This window comes from Arachis stenosperma, chromosome 7 (genome assembly GCF_014773155.1).
Source record: "Arachis stenosperma cultivar V10309 chromosome 7, arast.V10309.gnm1.PFL2, whole genome shotgun sequence".
NCBI lineage: Eukaryota > Viridiplantae > Streptophyta > Magnoliopsida > Fabales > Fabaceae > Arachis > Arachis stenosperma.
In genome coordinates this window covers 78,095,515-78,118,627 of record NC_080383.1, presented here as the reverse complement: position 1 = coordinate 78,118,627, position 23,113 = coordinate 78,095,515, and the positions used below count along the sequence as shown (strand labels likewise).

At 33.6% G+C, this 23,113-nt stretch overlaps 1 protein-coding gene across 3 annotated transcripts; it reads left to right on the top strand.

Moving 5' to 3' along the window:
- Positions 1-2,430: 2,430 nt before the first annotated feature.
- LOC130940228 (elongator complex protein 4) lies at positions 2,431-7,766 on the top strand. Of its 3 annotated transcripts, none has more exons than XM_057868312.1 (10): positions 2,431-2,757; positions 3,116-3,247; positions 3,678-3,879; positions 4,024-4,244; positions 4,331-4,406; positions 5,262-5,418; positions 5,702-5,780; positions 6,527-6,686; positions 6,767-6,858; positions 7,297-7,766. In XM_057868312.1, exons 3-10 carry the CDS (start codon positions 3,747-3,749, stop codon positions 7,462-7,464), a joined length of 1,086 nt encoding a protein of 361 aa, XP_057724295.1. In that variant the 5' UTR covers positions 2,431-2,757; positions 3,116-3,247; positions 3,678-3,746; the 3' UTR covers positions 7,465-7,766. The 3 variants fall into 3 exon arrangements, with proteins under 3 accessions (XP_057724295.1, XP_057724294.1, XP_057724296.1); XM_057868311.1 differs by having other exon boundaries at positions 3,107-3,247; XM_057868313.1 differs by lacking the exon at positions 3,116-3,247.
- The last annotated feature ends 15,347 nt before the right edge of the window (positions 7,767-23,113 follow it).

Here is a 23,113-nt window from a genome sequence, read left to right as displayed (position 1 = left end):
TAGTGTTAACATCAGCATGTTATATATCACTGACTAATTCATCATCATAACATTATTACATCAGGCTAAATTATGATAAATATGTGTCACTAATAGTTCACATAATTAAGTTACATCAGCAAGCTGTGAACGAAAAATTGATCAAGCACTAACGGGCTATGTTGGCCAATTTCATAGATATTTTTGGTGCATTTAGAATTTTAAAAATAATTTGGTGTACAAAACTAATCTCAAGGACTACTTTATAAATTTTACACAACTCTTTTTTGATCATATACTCATAAACTATAAATAAAATATTTCATATAATATTAAAATATATAAAATATTTTTCTATAAATGATGTGAAGAAGAAAAACATAAAAATTATCATTAAAAAGTGTCATATCGCTATGCTTAACTCTAAAATGCTATCCATTTTAAAATAATATATTATTGTCATTGATCATAATATCAGGATTTTGCTTATTTTTTTTTTTTAAAAATTTTTCTAGGAGTATCATTTTTTATTATTTGAGAACTATATAAGAACTCGATTACTCAAATTGATTCGATACGAATTGAAGTAGTTTGTATAAAGACGAAAGTTGAAATAAAGTCTAACGGTGATGAAAGTCTTTTTTTTTAAGTAAAGGAGCTCAACACAATAAGGTGGAGTAACAACAGAATAAAAGAAAGCTAAATAGTAAGTACAAAATTTAATTCATAGTTATTTCCGATATTGTCATCAACAACTATTAGGATCAACTTCATCCACTTTTTATAGTTTATAAGCGACCTATTAATAACTTTTGCCATTCCTACTTCTTGACTCTTGAAGATTCTGTTATTTTTTTTATCCATATGTGCCTAATAATAATAATAATAATAATAATAATAATAATAATTAGTCACCTATTTCGCACCTCCTTTTTAACAGTCACTTCTATTCTGTTCTCAAAGTATTGCTTAATTGTCCTTGTAATAGCCCACAAGCTATCATAGTCAACAACCACGCATACCACACTTGTCAAGTAAACTCACAACGAAGAAACAAGTGGTGAAAGTCCTCAACATTCTTTTTACATAAAATGCACACACTATCATGCTGGTCAATAACGCCTAACTTACGTAATTTCTCCTTAGTATTGACTCTACCAACTAATACAAACCCGGTAAATAACTCAATTTGTGGAGGTACTAAACTTCTCCAAATAGAACTAGTGAAACTATAGCTTGTAATATCGTCTAGAAGTATTTCTGCTTGCAACTAAGCAAATGATTTTAAAGCAGGAGTAGAGATGAATGAAAAGGTAGAAGACAAAGAAAGCTTATTGTTTATATAGGCGATGGTGATAGAGGGAGGGAGAAGAGGGAGAGAAAGTGACAGAGACAGTAAAAAAAAGTGACGAAAAGAAAGAGAGACAAAGAAATATAAAAGTTTGGTATAAAATTATAGGATAAAATAGATAATAAAATTTTAAATAATTATTGGCAGTTAAAAAATTAATGGTAGAGATAAAATTTTAAAATAATTTTAAATATTAAAAATAAATTGAATTAAATTAAATATAAAAAATATTATTAAAAATGTTAGAAATAAAATATTTTTCATTTTTTGTAATAATAAAAATTTATATGTAATTATTTTTATGTAAAATTAATAGTTAAAAGTTATTAGATAATAATTTAATAAAATATATTAAATTATCTATGTATTTTAATTATGCATGTGAGTTTTTAACTTTGGTGAAATCTCTAATGCAGTAGATACAAAAACAAAAAATCTCTTATGCGAGTCGTTTTAATTTTGCGGAACACAAGGAGAAAAAAGAGAAAAAATCTAAATGGTCTCTGACTATTACCTCAAAAGACAACGAGATTTTTAACAAAAAAAAAACTCTTTTTTGATTTTTGATCTTTATTTTTATGAGATTGATTATCCCTCTATTAATATTTTTTTCTCTGTATTAATGGGATAAGTCTACATAACATATTAAATTGTTAATTTATCTATTAAAATTTAACTAAAATTGGCAAATTTTTTTTATTGAGAGTCTCGTTATCTTTTAAAGATAATTATCAAGGTCGTTTAATTTTTTTATATTTTTTGTTATATTGTTTAAATAAATTAGTTAAATTTATGATGTAAAACTGAAATATATTAATAATTTTTAAATTTTTTTTATTTATAGAAATTAAATAAAAAATTTATTAGTAATTAATATATCACATAAATATAGTTTGAAAAGAAATTATTAAAAAAAAGTAATTAATCCTACAAAATTAAATATAAAAGACAAAAAAAAGTTATTTTATTTTGGTTGGCGGCCTCGAAATCCTTGGACAAAAACTTATCCGCGACCAGGACCGGTATTCACCGAAAAAAAAAAAAAAAACCCACCTGAAACACCCTTACGTTTGCCTTTTGGGCGAACCCAAACCCATCCAACTATCCCAGGCCACAACCCACAAACGGCCACCCCTCTCAATCCCAACTCAGTCTCCACTCTTGGTTCTCCCTCTCACCTCCTACCTCACTCGCCGGTCACCGCCGAACACAACGGCAGCCAACGGAGGTCATTTCCTTTTGCTGCTTGCCGTCACCGTTGGCTCCTCTGCCTTGTCCCCGCGCCGTCTGTCTCTGCTGAGTCAGCTCGCCTCTGCTTCCTCGCCGTCTTGTCATCTGTCTCTGCTTCCCTGGGCGTCGCCGTAGTTGATGGTCTATCTGCAACCCCAACCCGTCGCCGTCTTCTTGCTTCTACTTCTGCAGTGTGGGTGAGTCACTGAGTTGTTTTATTTTTTCAGTTTTTCTTTTATTAATTTTTTATACTTAGTTTATCTAGGTCTAGATAATTTGTTTAATTTTATGTAATTAGTTATTACTGATTAGATAATTGGTTCATTGATTGATTTAATTTTTGTTCTTTGATAGTATTTTGAGATGGATTGTTATGTTTAATGTTTGTACTCTTATTCTATCAAATTAAGATTCTATTGTACTCCTGAGTAATTTAATCTATTTTCATTATTAGTTATTTTTAGGAATTGATACCTAATTGATGTTAAAGTGTTATTGAAGACTCTCGTATTTCAAATTTTAATTTTAACTTTTTGATGATTTAAGATTTTATAGGGTCAACCGTTGACTCGTCGGTTGAACTAGTAATCTAGTGACATAGTACTCCGAACCGGTTCGATTTTGGTAACTAAGCTTCCGTGTTCCCTTCTCTCTTCTAATAACGACGCTCACTTCGCATCTCCAAGGGTAACTATACATTTTCGGCAATGTTCTTTCTGTATTTACATCCTCGCAATTTTCAGTTTGACTTACTTGGTAGTGGTTCACTTACAAGGCATGCTTCTTTTGTTTTGTTTACTTGTATCTGCATTTAAGGTGTTTGATAAATGGTCTGAGAAAAACTCCTAGCTAGTGATGTCTCTAAGCCTGTGTAGACGTAGAATCATTAAAGTGAATAAGACAGCAAGGATGGAATTGTTTATTCTTTTATTTTTTTTATAACAGCTTAATACTTGTTAATATCCCAATTTTGAATGCTTTTGTGTTGTTCTTTTTTAAGATTTTTTAATAAGTTAGTTTCTTTTGTGCTTGTCTGACATCTAAACTTTTTATGATTATACGGTACATGCTTGTGTAGTTTCCAAAAGAGTAATGTATTGTCATGTGAATTTTGCAGCCTATTGGGTGTTGGGTGGACTTACAGCAACTTCTGCTCTTTGCTTCCTCAGACTGTTATTGATGCAGAATGGCTACTACTAGGACTCGAGTTAGTAGCTTCTCTCACAATGTATCATCTTTAAAATCTTCGCAGCATCCTGGTCTTAAGAATGGCCCCAATGGGACAACTTTCATATCATCTGGGATCTCTGATCTGGACAGTAATGATCTCACTAAATGGCTCTTGATTTGCCTTTTATTCAATGCCTGAATTAAATAGTTTTGTTTGATTAATTTGTATTGCTTTTCCATATAATTTGCTTATTATGGTTTCATTTTTTTTGTTTGTTTATTTTTTTGAATAGAAATTTTAGGAGGAGGTTTTTCTCTGGGTAGCCTTGTTATGATTATGGAAGATGCAGAAGCGCCTCATCATATGCTTCTATTGAGAAATTTTATGTCTCAAGGACTTTTGCATAGACAGCCACTCTTGTATGCTAGTCCATCTAAAGATCCTAGAGCATTTCTTGGTACTTTGCCGAGTCCAGGGTCATCCAAAGATGATACATCACACAAACCTAGCCATGTATTTTGCTCGGCCGTTGCACTTTGTGATGTGTATAACTACAAATTTGTGATGGTAATCTAATCTTTTGTATGCTTATATCACAGGAGAAGGATCTTAGAATTGCATGGCAGTACAAGAAGTACTTTGGTGAGCCTCAGCTAAATATCAATACTAATAATGGTAAGCTTATGTATAATTTCTTCCCATGTTTGGTCTTTAACTCGTTGTACACTGTTATATCATTTGTGATATTAATGCTATCACTATGGATCATTTAGTTCACTTAAATTTGCATGATAATAATTTTAATTAAATTGTGGACTGCAAGTTTCACTCAAGACTAAACAGCATTCATCTATATAGCAAAAGTGAGTATTCCAAGTAAATATTGTCAATGTATAATGTTATTATAAATAATTGAAGTTTCAAGTCATATGTAAGCACACAAATCACTGTTTGTGCAACAATATGTCACGAATTATGTTAAAGTATCACTGATGGAACCCAAGTATGACACATGTATTTGCTAGGGAAGCTATATTAAAAAGGAATTAATTAGAAGAGCAGAGTAATGAGAGTAGTGGGGTGCTGAGATCCTCTCATGGTTTTTGATGAGCTGGAGGAGAGAAAAGGGAAGAGTGAGAATTCTTATTATTTGGTTTGAATTGGGGTACGTTCTAGACTTAGAAAGTTAAAACTCTACTGGTTTATCCCTGTTTCAGCAATATACACGATTCTTTCTTTCCCTCCTTTTCACATCTTATACCTGTGGCATTTTAATTAGGTTCTATGAGTTTTACCATAAGAAGATAAACAAGCCAATGGTGCTAACAATGGCACTAGTCTATCCTTTTAGTTTGTTTTATGAGCTTGACATAATATATGTTTAGAAGCTCTCAAGAACTCATTGTTATATCTGAAGATGAAGTTATTTATTATGGAACTCTGATTTTTATAATGATCTACGGAAAGTGAACGCATCTCAATGTCAAATCAGGATGTGTAAATATTTTGTATAATACTTTCATTCTGCAGGTGGTCATCATGATTATTGCAATGATCTTGACTTGCGAAAGCCCTTGGAAAGACATTTTTTCACTAGCAATAATGTAGATTGTGTTAGCATCCAAAATTCCCCAAACCTTGATGCTCTTAAAGATCGTTGTGCTGAATTTCTTGCTCAATTCTCAAGGTGTTGCTCAATTCCAGAAATATATTTCTTAGATATAAATATTCATAGGCCTCTTGTAATAATTAAAGAATTTAATGGAGTTGGATGCCTGATAATATGGTCACACAGTCAAGTCTAGACACAGAACTGATTAGAGATGGACTTTGTCTATAGAGAGTTTCCTATTCATCATTTTGTTTTTCTTGGCATAAATTTAGTTTGTGTTGAAGACTATAAAGTTCACTTGAAATATAGAGCTGTCATTCTTTTTAATTTACTAATTTGATGGATGGCATTTTAATAGAAATGAAGGAAGCATTTCCTCCGCTGGTCGTATAGCAATCCAGTCATTCTGTTCTCCACAGTGCAAGTATTCAGACATGGTGAGAATTATGTTTTTCTCCTTAATCACTTGTTCTTCTGAACTACTAAGTTTCTCTACTGTCTTTGAACAGTATTTTTTAATGGATTAATGGCCAAATTCGCCCCTGAAAAATTTGCCGTTCTCCAAATAAAAAATAATTAATATTTGTCCTTCTGTCACTTTTTTGACACTTTCCGTTAACGATTAATGATATAGAACATTAATTGACAGCATACATGTCACCTGGCATGTTTTATTAGATAGTGACCAAATATGTTTATGAAAATCTATCAATTTAGTTTCTTTTTCCAATCAGGTAAACCCTAATACCAATAACTGAAATTGGAGAAAAGGGCTAAATTAATATATTTTTATAAATATCTCTGGTTAGCATCCAATAGGACATGTCAGGTGTCATATATGCTGTCAGTTAACGTTTTATATCATTAATTGTTTATGGCAAGTGTCAAAGAGTGATGAAAGGACAAATGTGATTTATTTTTAATCTTTGAAGGAATAATTTGATGATAAAATCTTTCAGGGACGATTTTGGATAGTGGTCAATATTTCAGGAATGAATTTGACCATTAACCTATTTTTTAATATTAGTTTTTTTTAAGAAAAATCCCTTTTTAGTCATAAAATTTTGAAGTTGATATCAGTTTGATCCTCAAAAACGGTTGATTTCTTGTCATATAATAATACTTCTTAGATCTTAGCATTGGATAAGTGTTCTGCATTCTGTAAATGATATTGTTACTGCAGGAGTGGCATATGCTTTCCTTTATTCGATCTTTAAAAGGGATGGCCCGGTCTTCAAATGTCGTTGTTGTTGCAACGTTTCCTCCGTCACTTCTATCGCCATCATGTTCAAAAAGATTGCAACATATGGCAGACACTTTGCTTTCTGTCAGGGCAATTCCAGGTTCATAACTGAACGTATATATTTCATCTGTTTATTTATGAATCACCTCAAATTTCTTCACTGGATTACATTTGTTTCAGATGAGGACAAGGAACTAGCAAAACTCCTCACTGGATACCAGGACATGGTTGGGCTGTTAAATGTACATAAAGTTGCACGGTTAAATACACAGGTGTGTGTATATATATTATTCTGTAGAAAGTATTATACTTTTTTATTTGTCAACTCTATTTTATGCACATCTTTAGTAGTGGTCAATGGGCATAAAACAGTTACACCCATTTACCACATTATATATCCCTTCCGGTATGCATATTGTTTTCCACCTATTTATGCTTTCATGTGCAATTGTGGTTTCCTTTTGTAGTTTAAAAAATTCATCATTGTAGGACCTTAATCGTACCTGTGCTTTGGCAAATTGCTTTTGGCATCACCGTTATTTATTAATTAATTTTATCATTTTGGTGTTGTAATTTGAAAGCTTTTGACTCTACAATTTGTATGCATAAGCCAATTGGAAATTGGAAATTCTATTGGAGAAAAAAATGCATTTCTTGAAGCTATCGTTTTTTGTATGTATCTGTTGATCTTATGCTTTGCCACTTGGCAGGTTCCTGTGATTCTTGATGCTACAACATTCTCAATAAAATTGCAAAAACGGAGGTTTTTGGTTTTCGAATGTTTAAATCAAGCCCCAGTTGACGGGTCCGGAGGAAGTTCTTATGGCAATTCTGGTGTATGTTCTACATCAACTAAAGCTGGGCCTCTAGATTTTTAGGGTTTAATTATTCTGTTAGTCCGTATAGTTTTACTAAATTTATAATTAGGTTCATATGATACGAGTTTTATGGGACAAACAGAGAATTGTCATATGCCAATTGGTCCAATGAAAAGAGCAACAATTAAGAGAATAAAAGAAGGTTTTGCAAACATGGCTAAATTATTTGTTTAGAAGATGCATCAAGAATTGAGTAAGACAATGATTAACGATTATGAAAAATCAAATGTCTTACTATTTACAAGATGTATTGAAGACTCTCGTTATTCAAGATGAATTAAATATGCATCATTTTTATAGTATTTATTTTAGTTTGTTTTGTTTGTTTTAGGTCGAGTTATGATTTGATCTATTTTTATTTGTGAACTTATGAGTTAGAATTTTACTTAAGAGGTATAAAAATTCTCTAAAATCTAGTAGTTACTTTTTTTTTTCTTAATTTTGATGAATGAAATTCTGAGTTTCTTTGAGAAACTTGGGTGTGAATAGGAGAGGTAGAGTGATTCCTTTAACTGTTGTATCAGAAAATTAAATTGAGGTAGATGAGTCATTTTCTTTGATTTTTCATCTTATTCTGAGTTATGTTTCGTATCATTTGGTATCAGATTTCAGGTATTAGATTCATCCTTATTAATTTATATTTGTTCTTCTTTATCCTAATTAAAAAAAAAACCGTCATTCTCTGCGTCGTCTATTGTTTATCTTCGTGTCTTCTTTCGTCTCTTTTTGTTCCTTCTTGTTATTGTTTCTTTTATTGTTTATTATTTCCTTACTATTTGTGGTTTCCTTTTGTTCCTAATGTCTATAACATTAGGTTTTTTTTCGTAGCATTAGGTATATTCTGGGAAAAAAAAACCTACACCATTGAAGGAACTCTTATCGTTACCTTTTAATTCAATTTTTTGTATAAGTTAGATTGGAACACTTAGTGTCAGAAAAAAAAAATAAAAAAAATATTCAGTGCACAAAAAAAAAAGTTGTGTTAATTGTCAATAACAACAAAACGTCATTGAACTTTATCATGTATTATGTGTACAGAGAGACAGTTTATATGTAGATCTTGTTTGACTACCTCATGGAATACATGGATGGTTGTACTAGATCTTTTCCTTTCACCTATTGTCTATCTTCCATCTCATCCACCTTCTTGACTGGTGCTCTATGGATCTTCTTTTCACATGTGCAAACCACTTGAGACACAATTCTACCATCTTTTCCACAATAGGTGCTACTCCAACTCTCTCTCTTATATCTTCGTTCCTTATTCTATCCAATCGCTTATGATCACTCATCTATCTCAAGATCTTCATCTTTGTCACACTTAACTTATGTTCGTGCTCCCCTTTGGTCGCCTAACACTCTGTATCATAAAGCATAGCCGGTCTCATAGCAGTGCGATAAAATTTACATTTAAGTTTTAAAGGCGCTTTTTATCCATATAAAATCAGACGCACTCCGCCATTTTGACCAATCTGCTTGAATCCTATGATTTATATCCTGTTCAATTTCTCTATTATCATGTACGATGCATCCAAACTACTTAAAATTTTTAACTTTTCATAGGATGTTTTCTCTAATCTTCACTTCTATATTAGGGGTTTTCTTTCAGCGGCCGAACTTACATTTCATATATTTCGTCTTGCTACGGCTTATGCGCAGACCATATACTTCTAGAACTTCTCTTAATAAATCCAACTTCTTATTTAGGTCTTTACTTGACTTTCCCATAAGGACGATATCATCGGCAAAAAGCATACACCATGGCATAGGCTCTTGGATATGCTCTGTGAGTACTTCCAAGACTAATGTAAAAAGGTATGGACTTAAGGCCCTAGTGTAATCCTATATCAATAGAAAATTTCTCTGTCACACCACCTTGAATCTTCACACTAATTGTAGCCTCATCATATATGTCTTTAATTGCACGAATATATGTGATCCTTACTCTTTTCCATTCTAAAACCTTCCATAAGACCTCCATTGACATCCTATCATACACTTTTTCTAAATCAATAAACACCATATGTAGATTTCTTTTATTACTACGATAACTCTCCATCATTCTTCCTAACAGGTATGTCGCTTCAGTGGTGGATCTGCTTGGCATAAAATCAAATTGGTTCTCTGTTACTTGTGTCTCTTGTCCCAACCTCCGTTCTGTCACAATTTTTCATAACTTCATGGTATAGCTCATGAGCTTGATCCCTCTATAGTTTTCGTAACTTTATATACTTGTAGATAGGTATCAAGTTGTTCTTTTCTCTACTCATCTGACATCTTCTTTGACCTTAAAATCTCATTACAAAACTTGGTTAACCCAACTGATGCTTTTCTCTCGAAGGTCCTTCCAAACTTCAATTAGAATATTATCGGGTCCTACTGCCCTACCATTTTTCATCCGCTTTAGAGCCTTTTTTTACCTCAAAATCCTGAATCCATCGACAGTAGTTGAAATTTTGATCTTATTCTCTCGTGCATAATTGACCAAGGCTTGGAAGAGTCTTCTGTCATTCATTAAATAACTCGTAGAAGTAGCTCTTCTACCTTTAATTAATCTTCTCCTCTTAAGCCAAAACCTCTCCGTATTTATCCTTTATGCACTTAACTTGATCCAAGTCTCTCGTTCTTCTTTCACAACTCTTTGTGATTCTATATATACCTTTTTCTCCTTCTTTTGTGCCTAAAGATTGGTAGAGACCCTCATATGCTCTTGTTCTTGCTCTACTTACAACCACTTTTGTCTTTTTCTTAGCCGCCTTATATTTTTTCTATTATCTACATTGCAGCACAAAGACCACTCCTTAAAGCACTCTCTTTTTGCCTTTATCTTTTCTTGTACACTCGCATTCCACCACTAGGATTCCTTGTCCCCTGATTATATCCCTCTAGATTCACCAAAACTTTCTTTTGCTATTCTTCTAATAACTTCTACCATCTCCCTACACATCTCCTTTGCGCTTCCCTTCTCATCCCACTTTGTCTCTTCTCCTACCTGTCTTAGGAAGCTTCTTTGTTCCTCACCTTTCATCCGCCACCACCTCGTTCTTAGATTCTTCGTATGATGTCTTTTTCTCAATTTTTGCTCAACGCAAAAATCCATGACGATCATCCTATATTGTGTTGTTAAACTCTCTCCCAGAATAATTTTACAATTAATACAAAATTTTTGATCAACTATCCTCGACAAGAAGAAGTCGATTTGAGAGCCTGTCATACCACTCCTATAAGTTATAAGATGTTCGTCTCTCTTTTTAAAACATGTATTTGTGATAAGAAGCTCAAAGGTTGAGGAAAAGTCCAAAATAATTTTACCCTTGGTATTGACTACTCTGAAACTATGGCCTCCGTAAATACTTTCATATCCAGTCACTTTTCTTTCAACATGGCCATTTAAATCTCCCGAAGGTATGTCTTGGACCAAACTCTCTAGATCCTCCCAAAACTTTATTTTGTGTTGCTCGTTCGAACCCACTTGCAGTGCATAGGCGCTAATTACATGAAAAGTACCTCCTTCCACCACAAGTTTGATAGAGATGATCTGATCTCTCACCCTCTTGACATCCACTATGTCCTTCTTCCACTGCTTATCCATGATAATACCTACTCCATTCCTATTCTTCACTTTTACTGTATACCAAAGTTTAAACCTGGAAGTATCCAACTCCCTAACCTTTGCACCGACCCATTTTGTTTCTTATAGGAATATGATGTTAATCTTCCTCCTTGTCATGGTATCCACCACCTCCATGGATTTTTTTGTTAGAGTGCCTATGTTCCATGTCCCAAATCTCAACCTTCTGTCGCTCTGACCTTTACCTTTACATTTTTCTTTGTAAACTAGCTTATTTGCCCTTGTCTGTTTATGAAAACGCAGGAATCCTTACTCATTTAACACTATACTCGGGCACCGATGCAGCGGCTCTTGCTCATTTGACACTCTATGTGAGCCATACAGCGCGGTCCGTAACCTAGCTTTAGCGCAATAACGTCTTTGATCCATGTCATGAAGATTCGACTAAGTTTTTATGTTGGCTGTCGAAGGCCTAACACAACCCTCCTTTATCCGGGTTTGGATCGGCTATGTACCGCAGGTGTAGCATAGGCAGAGTTAGTTGTGTTATCGTAAAAAAAACTCAAAAAAATATAAAAAAACATCTTTAGATTATTATTATTATTCTGTGTCTTTGTCCTTTTTTCAGTCTTTTTCCTTTTATCATGGGTTGGATTATCTCTCTTTTCTTATTTTATTTGATTTCTAAAGTGCAACAGCCAAAGAGATTCAAGAGCAGTAAAAGACAGAAGTGGTGACTTCAATAGAGGGTAAAAGCCATTTTTTGAGAATAAACACGAATGTCCATCCATGAGTGAAACACATGAGAGAATAATTGTGAGATCCTTTATATATCATTTTTGTTACAGGTTCATTGTTATGGCAGTTTATTCAGAAGATATTTTAGTTGACATGGAGATGATGCAACGAGCCATTCAATACTTAACTAATCGCTTGAATGAATTGGAAGCATGGAGGCAGGAGGTGACACATACATTGTCCAGGACTACTAAACATGGAACTTTTTGAAATCGGCATCAGAATCATCTACCTTCTGATGATGACTCTGATGGAGCTCCAACACCTCAACACAAAAGTCAAGATAGTAATATCAATGTCATCAAGATGCAAATACCACCATTCAAAAGGAGAAATAATCCTGAAGCTTATTTGAAGTGGGAATGTAAGGTGAAAAGAATTACTATGAGATAAAAAAGGCTCGTTTGGCAGCAATTGTATTCTCTGACTATGCTTTGCTTTGGTGTGATGAACTAGTGAAGACAAGACGGCGAAATGACGATCACCCTATAGAGACTTGGGATCTTATAAAGCACCTTATGAAGAAGAGATTTGTGCCTTCATACTATTACAGGAAAGTGCACTAGAAGTTACATTGGCTGACTCAAGACTCTAACTCCGTTGAAGACTACCATAAGAAAATAGAGATGCTTATGATCACTGCCAATATAGAAGAGGAAACTGAGGTTATTATGGAACGATTTGTAGGTGATTTAAATAGAGCAATTGCTGACGTGGTGGAGTTACATAATTATGTGGAGATGGAGGATTTAGACAGTATGACAATAAAGGTGGAGAGGCAACAACAAAGAAGAGCACCAAGGAGATTATCTCATGCTAATCCAAAGTGAGAGTCTCGTAGTGCTGACAAAACAAAGACTAAGGGTGCTGAACCCAAGGAGTTGTTTGATGTTACAAAGAAAAAAGATAATTCTAACTCTTCTTCTGCTATTTCTAGGCATAGAGATATTAAATGCTTCAAGTGTCATGGTATTGGTCATTATGCTAGTGATTGCTGAAACATGAGATTGATTGTTATTAAAGGAGATGATATTGTGTCTGATTTTGATCATGGAGATGATTCTAATAATCATAATAGTATTCCTCCTTTGAAAATTTTTTCTGATGGTGATGTTGAGTATGCAGTTCATGGTGAATTTCTTATTGTTAGACGTTCTTTGAATTTGCAGGTACACAAAGATAGCCTAGAGCATCGCTAAAATCTTTTTCAAACTAGATGCTTGGTAGGTGAAAAAGTGTGTAGTCTGATTATTGATGGTGAGAGTTGGACTAATGTGGCTAGTACACTTATGATGGAGAAATTAAGTTTGACATGTGTTCGACATCCTAAACCATATACGTTGTAATGGTTGAATGACAGTGGTGAGATCAAGATTGACAAGCAGGTGACAATTACATTTTCTGTTGGAAAGTATGTTAATGAGGCATTGTGTGATGTGGTGCCAATACAAGCTTATCATTTATTATTAGGGAGATCTTGACAGTTTGACTGTGGAGCATTCCATGATGGTCACACGAATTGGTTTTCCTTTGATTTTAATGGTTGTAAGATCATTCTTACTCCATTATCACCTAAGGAGGTTTACCTGGACCAATTGAAGCTTCAACAGGATACCAAAGAGAAAATAGGATGTGAGATCACAGAAAATCTGGAGAAAAGAGGCTATGAGAGAAAAGAATATAGAAAAAAGTCAAAAGTGAGTGAAAAAAAAGAAAAGAGTACATGTAATGAGAATAGTGCGAATACAGAGAAAAATGAGAGAGTTGAGAGCGAATTATGTTTCTTTGCAAAAGAGAGAGATTTATTAATAGGAAAGAAAGCTTCAATCATGGTTCAATTTAGGGATACTTTATTCTCTGACACTGAACTTAATCCAAATTTGCCAAATAGCTTTGTCTCTTTATTGCAGGAATTCGCAAATATCTTTTCTACTAACGTGCCACGTGGTTTACCTCCATTACGAGGGATTGAGCACCAAATTGATTTTATTCTTGGTGCTAGCATTCCTAATAGACCAGCCTATAGGAGTAATCCTGAGAAGACAAAGGAGCTTCAAAGGCAAATGGAGAAGTTATTAGCCAAAGGTCACATCAGAGAGAGTATGAGCTAATGTGTTATACCAGTTTTGTGATTCCAAAGAAATATGGTACTTGGCGGATGTGTGTGGATTGTCGTGCAATCAATAAGATTACGGTAAAGTATCGTTATTCTATCCCTAGGTTAGATGACATGCTTGATGAGTTATATGGTGTATGCATATTCACAAAAATTGATTTGAAAAGTGGGTATCATCATATTAAAATGAAACCAGGGGATGAATAGAAGACTACATTTGAAACAAAACATGGGTTATATGAGTGGTTAGTAATGCCTTTTAGGATAACTAATGCACCTATTACTTTTATGCATCTAATGAACCATATTTTGCGAGAATTTTTGGATAAATTTGTTGTTTATTTCGATGATATTCTCATTTATAGCACTTGTTTGGATGACCATTTGTCACATGTTTCAGTTGTTTTGGAAGTGCTTCAAAAAGAAAAATTATATGCCAGTCTTAAAAAGTGCATATTTTGTATTGATTAAGTTGTATTTCTTGGTTTTGTTGTGAGTACGAGTGGAATTAAGGTTGATGAGGAAAAGGTGAAGGCTATTCGTGAATGGCCAATACCCAAGGATGCTTCTGAAGTAAGAAGTTTTCATGGGTTAGCTGGGTTTTATAGGAGATTTGTGAAAAATTTTTCTACCATTGCTATCCCTCTCACAGAGGTTATCAAAAAATATGTTAGGTATATTTGGAAAAAGGAACAAGAAATTACATTTCATACCCTAAAAGGTTGTTTGTATTCTTCCCCTATTCTTATTTTACCTAACTTTGATAAAATTTTTGAGATCGAATGTGATGCTTCTAGGATGGTATAGGTGTTGTTTTGATGCAGAAAAAACGAGTCGTTGCCTTCTTCAGTGAAAAGTTGAATTTAACTCAATGCAAATATTCAACTTATGAAAAAGAATTATATACTTTGGTTCAGGTTTTGGAGGTTTGGCAACACTACCTCTTACCTAAAGAGTTTGTGATTCACACGGATCATGAATCTTTAAAGCACTTAAAAGGATAAGGTAAGCTTGATAAAAGACATGCTAAATCGGTGGAATTCGTTGAGACATTTTCATATGTGATTGCCTTTAAAAAAAGGTAGAGAGAATGTAGTTGTTGATACTTTATCTCGGAGGTATGCTTTTATTACTATACTTACTTCTATGTTGTTAGGATTTGAATTTTTAAAGGAGTTGTATGCAACTGATTTTGACTTTTCTTCTACTTATGTCTCTTGTGAATATGATGCATTTAACAAATTTTATAAACATAGAAATTTTTTGTTTCATGGTAATAAATTTTTTGTGCCTGGTTGTTCTATGAGGTACTTACTTGTTCTGGAATCACATAATGGGAGTTTGATGTGTCATTTTGGTGTGTATAAGATATTGGATGTGTTATTTGGACATTTTTACTGGCCACATTTACGTAAAGATGTTGAAAAATTTTGTGCTAAGTGTATTGCATGTAAACAGGCTAAATCTAAATCTTTACTATAGTTTGTATACTACCTTACTTGTTCCTGTGCATCCGTGTGTTGATATTTCTATGAATTTTGTTTTTGGTTTGTCTCGAACTAGGAAAGGTAGATATAACATTTTTTTGTGGTAGACAGATTTAGTAAAATGGCTCCTTTTATTGCATGCAATAAAACTGATGATGCAACAAATATTGTTGATTTGTTCTTTAGAGAGGTTATGTGCTTGCATAGTGTTCCCCAAACTATTATTTTTGATCGTGACATAAAATTTTTGAGTCATTTTTGAAAAGTGTTCTGGGGTAAATGAGGCACAAAATTATTATACTCTACTACTTGTTATTCTCAAACTTATGGTCAAACTGTAATAGTAAATAAAACATTAGGGGGATCATATTACGTGCTTTTGTTGGTAAAAATTTGAAAACTTAGAAATATTGTTTACCTTTTATTAAGTTTGCTTATAATAGAATCATTCATTCTTCCACGGGATTTTTTTTAAACCCAACCCTAATTTACACACACACACACACACACGAATGAGAGGAAGAAAGAAATCAAAAAGGGAAAATGGAAATAAGAAGAAGAGGGAGGGAGATAGCGCCGATGGGTGTCACTGCCCCTGTTGCTCCTGTCATGTGTAAGAGAGGGAGGCACACACACACACGCACACAAACAAGAGGAAGAAAACAATCAAAAAGGGAAAATGGAAATATGAAGAAGAGGGAAGGAGACAGCGTCGATGGGTGTCACTATCCCTGTTGCTCTTATCGTGTGGAAGAGAGGGAGGCATTGAGAGAGACAGAATCACGTAGAATAGGAGGGAGAGACAAAGAGCTCACAAATAGAGAGAGAGAGAGAGAGAGAGAGAGATAGGCGTTGCTGTTAGAGCAAGATGCTCCTATCGCCATTGAGGCAGCTTCGTCGATGTTGCTGTCACAAGGAAGAGAGGGAGAGACCGATCAGAAGAGAGAAAAATGCGAGAGAGAAGGGAAGATGATGTCCTGCGCCGTTGTCCATCTGCCACTGCCACTGCTCGGGTCCATCGCCACTGCTTTCGTTATCGTTGCAGTAGAGGAAGCCCGAAGAGAGAGAGAGAGAGAGAGATGGAGAGAGAGAGAGAGAGAGAGACAGAGACAGAGACAGAGAGAGAGAGAAACGAGGAGCCCAAAGTGAGAGAGAGTCGTTCCTCTGTTGCTTCTGCCCAGCACCATCATCGCTGGAGTTCGCCACTGCTACCCTGGTCTTTGCCGTTGTCGAGCTGTTGTGTAGCCGTTGGAGCTCTCTGTCACTGTTCTGCTTGTCGAACGTCATCGCTAGAGGACCAGAGGGGGAGGCTCGCCAATTCTACCTCTGCTTATGGTTTTTGGAGTCTGACAGAGTACCGCTGCCGTCGATCGGAGCTGCCAAAACTGCCACTGCTGGAGCTGTCCAGAACCACCATTGTTGCTACCAAGGGAATGGAACAAGTGCTGGAACTACTACAGAGTTTCCATCATCATGAGATTGGAACAAAGGGCTGCCATGTTTGGTGATTTTTGTGGGTTTCGACACATTGAGATAGAGAATATGTTTTGAAAATGTAAAGTCTTAGATTATGAATGCTAATAAAGGTTAAAGAATAATTGCAAATGATTTATTATTATCTTGTGTGAATAACTCATATAGTTGAATTGTGCTTATGATTGTGATTATTGATGATTATTTGATTATTTGAAAATGATTAGTTGTTGAAAATTTTTGGTTATGTTGGTTCCTTTGATTTGGTTGCTGTAATTAAACTTGGTAAGTTAATATTGAAGTATGATTAATAAACCAATTCCTTGAATCTGAATTTTGTTTCGAGTTAATGCAGTAACTTTGAAAACGAATAAGTAAATCTATAGTGAACAAAACTGTATAGGGTTAAATGCTGAGTAAATTAGAATAAGTGTAATTGTTAGGGTTTAAGTTTGAGAGGTCATATTATTTGAAAAATTAGTTATAAATTTTTGAAGTTGGACTAGTTGATTATAAATGAATGTTTGATGGAAATTCTGAATTTTAATTGATGATAAGGTGTTAGTTGTTAAACTGAATTATGATAAATTGATTATTGAGAATATGTTGTTCTGGTAATTGTTGATGAAAGACTAGTAAATTATTGAGACTGAAGAAACCCTTAAGGAGAGGTTATGTTTGACTTTTTATAAAAATGTAAAGGTTTAATTAAATTGAATCGTGTAAAATGTGTTTTGGATACATGATCGACGAATTTGATGTTTGGTAGCTGAAAATAAATGTTTAAGGTGCTTGGTTAAGAAAAATATTAAAGAAAAAGGTTTACAAAAAAGGAAAATTGAGAGGAACGGTTAAGGAAAAGAAATAGAGAAAGGAACTGAAAAAAGGTTTACAAAAAAGAAAAACTGAAAAGGTTTGGTGCCAATTGTATAGTGGGGATGCCTAAAAACTAAGAACTGCTTTCCAAGGGTATGCATATCTGTAGAAAATGGTTAAAAGTCAAGTGATGTGACTTCGACCAAACAACTTGTATGCAATTGATGCAACTAGAAAGCTATATCTGGGATTTTTGTGTCGGGGTAATGTCAAGCTACAGGGTGTAAACCGACACGCGAGCTCATGGCTTGTTTAAGACAGACATTCATTATATGCATTTATATGTTTTACTTGAGTGTGTTTTCTATTGCTGTGTTATGTTATTTGTGAAATTCTTCGTTATTTGATTTATATGTGAATTGTTTTTATATTATTTTGTAAAATCCAGTTAAATAATAAATAATTAACTAATAAATTAATTATGAGTAAAAGGGATTAAGAAATTAAAATTTGTAATTTGAGAAAGTAAAAATAATTAGAATATGATTTAAAACGCTAATCTTAAAGGTTTTGGCCTAAAATTGGATCAGCATGCTAAAACGAGTGAATTGGGCCCATGTTGAGCCCAAGGCCCACTCACTAACACTTTCCATTTAGCCACACTTTAGCGTACTTTTCCCTATTTCACTAAAACATAAACAAAGCCCTAGGAAAGAATGGAGGAGAAGAGAAGCTTCTTGTTCATTATTCATCACCATTTTTGAAGCTCCATAACTTTTGCTCCGACGAGTTATTTATGGCCACGTGTTCGTCTCAGAATCCTCTTTGATTCTATTCGAACAAAGTGGTAAGAAACCTGAAATTTCTTGGCCATTCTACTCTCTTTATTATTTCGCATTTTTTGTTTGGATTTTGAGGGAATCTCAAATTTGTTATGTTTAGAGGAGGCTCAATCATGAGTTCTAGCAGGGTTTTGAGCCAAGAGTATGAAAAATAAGGTAAAGAACCTTTCTCCTTTGATTTTGCACGAATTTGAGTTATAAACATAGTGTGAATATTGTGAAAATTGAATGTGGTTAGATGGAATTGGATTGGATTAGCTTGCATTGATGCGGAATGGATTAGTTTGGTGCAAATTTGGTGCGGAATTGAATGGAGTCTCCCTTTGGTGTGGCATTAGTGAAATTTGAGTTCCGACGGGGAGGGTTTGATTTGGGAATTTGGACCCACCGTCTAAGAGGTACGGATTTTAGTTTCGAGTAGGCATTATGTAAAATTATGTGAATGCCTACACTAATTGTCCTAGGATAGGATTGAATGAATTTTGGTTTTTGTTGTGATTAGTTGAGTGGATATGTGTATGAGTATGATTATGAGTTAAATTGTTATGGTATGTTTGATTATGATGATGATTTATGTAGATATTGGGTCGGAGACCATGATAGGGTGAGGAATTTCCTAGTAGATAAGTTGAGGTAAGTAGTGTAGATTATTGTATGAGAATGAGATGATTAATGATTTGGTTATGAATTTTGATGTATGAGTGTTGCACATAAGGTTGAGAGTAGACATAGTTAATGGACTATGTTAAATGAGTTAAAATGATTGTGATTAGGCTTGGAATAGTTGAGACTTGATGATTGAGTATTTGGCATGTTTAGAAATGGTAATTGAGTGATTTGAACCAAGTTGGAATCGGGAATTTGTCAAAATGAGCATTGTGCAATATTTGGTAAAAATGAATTTCTGACCAACTTCGACGGGCCATAACTTGGCACTTGGAGTTCAAATTTCAATGAAATTTGTCTTAAATTAAAGGTAGTGATGAGAGCTTTAAAATGGTTTAAGAATGATGAAAAATCAAATTTTGTAGAGAAAGTTATGAGTGATTAAAAATTGGTATTTTAAACTGAGTTATGAGAGTTTGTTGAAAACCAGAATTTATGTGTGCTCACGCACACAATGGTGCCCACGCACGGAACAGAATGGATGAAAATGCTCGTGCGTACGCATGAGGGGTATGTGTATGCATAATTGCATACCCAGGAATTTTGCATGTTGTGCGTACGCACAGGGGTCATGCGTACGCACAAGCTGGTAAACCTTTCTTGTGCGTGCGTACGCACCACGGTGATGCATATGCACAAGCCTTGTTTTCACACTTAAACTCTATTTTTAACTGTTTGTCTTTTCTGACAAGCTTGTAAACTTCCATAACCCTTAATTAAGGCCTGACAACTTGTTTTTAGGCTTGGGAACAAGTGTGAACATATGGATCGGATTAGATTGACACTTTGGATGAGATTGTGGACTTGAGCTAATGAATATTGATGAAAGCCTGTGAGTAATGAGTTTACTAAATACCAAATTGAGATAAGACATAAATGATGAGATTGACGATGACAGAGTATAGCTGGATTGTGTATTATTTGAGTATCTGTTTATTGGCAAGGTTTGGGTGTTATCTCGCTTACGTGTTGAATTGAATAATGAATATTAATTTATATGATCCCTCACTGGGTAGATGTAAGGGTATGGTTAGCCTTACTTACTCTTGGTTGAGGATTGAGACTTCCTAGATAGATGCAGTGGTTCGTCTCCACTTGCTTTGGGTTGAGGCTTGAGACTTTGTTGACCCTCTGTTGCAAGATGTGGCCAGACACTTATACCTTTCTGGATGATTCCTCTAAGAGATGTGAATTTCTCTTGGGGATGCACACATCGAGAAACTGTCTAGGGTTAGCTACCAGACATGTCGGGTTTGACTGTATAACCGACAAATAAGCTTATTGGCCGTAGGACAGACATGCATCATTTGCATTTGTGTGTATTGTTTTGGTGTGCATCTTGTATTTTGTTTGCATATTTGATTAAATGTAGCTATATGCTACTTGATCTAAATGCTTCATCTGTTCTCTCTATCTGTGTTTTTCTTGCATTGTTTTGTTTGTTTTTGCATAACTATGAGATCTCTCATTCTGGCGGTAGTGACGCTGAGGGTTGTTCTAAATGTGATGATTGGAGATTTTTGTGGAATGACTGATTTCTAATACTAAAATTACTAGGTTGGAATCATGGTGATAATGAGGAGACTTATGACTTGTATTGAGAGAAATTGAGAATCTGAGATAATTTATTAGTTAAGATCTAATTTTTGATTACCCTGTTTGGTTTAGAAAAGACTCTAGGCTTAAACTTTGGGTTGAGTAGAGTATAGGATAACCTAGTGGATTCGTGTCATTTTACATCGTCTCTATTTCGACAAGCATGAAAAGGGTTTGATTTCTGAACAGAGCATAAAAAAATGAAGAACAAGAACTAGCTGTGAACACTGACTTTCGACAGATGACGGAGAGCAGTTGACTGAGATGGACGATGGCGACCAGGCGATTGGTGAGAGCGAACAGGGGTTGGTAAGAGTGAATGCTAACAGCACGAAAAGGGAAGCTCTTGAGTGTGATGGACAGCGATAATGGCAGTCTCTCACTCGGATAGACGGATAACAGACAACGACAGCAATTGATGGAGGCTAGGATTTTGCTTTGGTTAAGGTTGAGCCAGGGGTGAGAGGAGTTTGCTTTCTGATTCTGAAGGAAGGAGAATGTGTGCAATTCCATTTTTTGTTTAATATATAAAACGACACTGTTTTCTGCAAACTGGTCGGGTTCCGAACTCCGATAGACCAGTTTTCAGCCGGTTCAGCAATTCGTCTCTGGTTTTTGAAACAGAAATTTTTGTTATTGAATTGAATCACAGGAGCTATTGATTTGTGGTCAGATCGGTCCATCTGGCCGGTCCAATTTGATTTTCAAAACTAACATTATTGTGGATCAAGATCCTCTAAAGTAAGGAAGATGGTGAAATGAGGAGCTAATCACTCTTAAATTAAGATAATGGAACACATATTTCATAAAAATTACAAAATCAACCGTGATTGACCATTCACTTTATCAATTTACCAAACTTCTCACTTTAGATAATCCAAATTCTATTATTGTTGGACCTACCATTTAAATTATTGTAGCGAAGAACAAAATTCATACAAAAAATGTTAATCCTTTTACTGTTTTTTCTCCTTTGAATTAGATAAATGGATTTGATTAGTATTAATAAAGATTTTTTTTTGTTGGGCCATATGAGTTGAATTTAAAACTGGAACTTGAGGTGATACTTTCTTTGTTAATATAAAGTTTTTCTTTGTTTAAAAATTATTATTTGTATTGATTTAGTTAAATAAAATTTTATTATATAATATTTTTGCTATTCTTATTTCATATCATAATTATGAATATTTACAAAATAGTATTACCTTGAAAGGAAATTTCTGAACAGAATTTTTTAATTGTATATACATATAATAAAATTATATTAATTTATCAAAGACATTTTTTATAGTTTCAAATAATATAAATTTAATTTACCCTGCATGACAAAAACTAAAATGAGCAGCATTTTGCTTTTTTAAAAAAATAATGGTACAAATATAATATGTATTTAAAATCCTTTTTTATACATAAATTTAATGTGATAGTAAAAAAAATTAAAAAATGGTGAGAATAGTCATAAAACAATGTCTATTGCCTCTTTTACATGATTTATTACCGTTCTCCTCAATAAGTGCTAATATATATTTTTCTATATCAAAGGAATTTTTACTACCATTTTTCAAAATTATTTTTTCCATTATTACATTAAATTTATGTAAGAAAAAAAATTATTAAAAAAATTTACCAAACAAGGTTTTAAAGTTATAGTATTTTTTGTTACACAGGATAAATTAAATTTATATTATTCAAATTGATAAAAATGAAATTTCTAGCAAATTAATCTAATTTTATTAATTTTATTAATTAATAGTAATTTTTAAACAAAATATTTTATCACAAAATATTAAACAAAGATTTAATAACTGGTCCAACAAAAAAAATATTTTTCATTAAATATTAATTAGAACCATTAACATATGTCCAAAAGAAACAAAAAAAATCATTATACTAATTTAAATGAAACACAAATTTTGAAACTTTTTGCTCGTGTTAATGTTTTTTTCTGCAAGTCTGCAACAACTCAAATGGTAAGCTCAACAATAATGATTTACTCATCAATGTGAGTCTCATTGCATTGTTACCGACAATTCGAATCTCATTTCAACACTTCAAGTATATATATGTAGAGAATTTTTGACCATTTATACAGTGGCTCATTTTTTTAAATATGAATTTAGAGAAAATGTTATCCATATATAGATGTGGAGAGCTGATGCATTTTTAAATAATATGAAAATAATTTTTTTTAATTTAAAAATATAAATTGGAGCTTCAGTTTTAGATGGAGGTAGAAAATTGATGGTCCTATTTAAGGTATGTGGAATTTAAATTTATAAGGTGC

Coding starts and splice junctions, on each gene's coding strand:
- LOC130940228 (XM_057868313.1), top strand. CDS start 3,747: ATGGCTACTACTAGGACTCGAGTTAGTAGCTTCTCTCACAATGTATCA. Junction 4,245..4,330: donor CATCACACAAACCTAGCCAT/GTATTTTGCTCG, acceptor CTTATATCACAG/GAGAAGGATCTTAGAATTGC. Junction 4,407..5,261: donor AAATATCAATACTAATAATG/GTAAGCTTATGT, acceptor TTCATTCTGCAG/GTGGTCATCATGATTATTGC.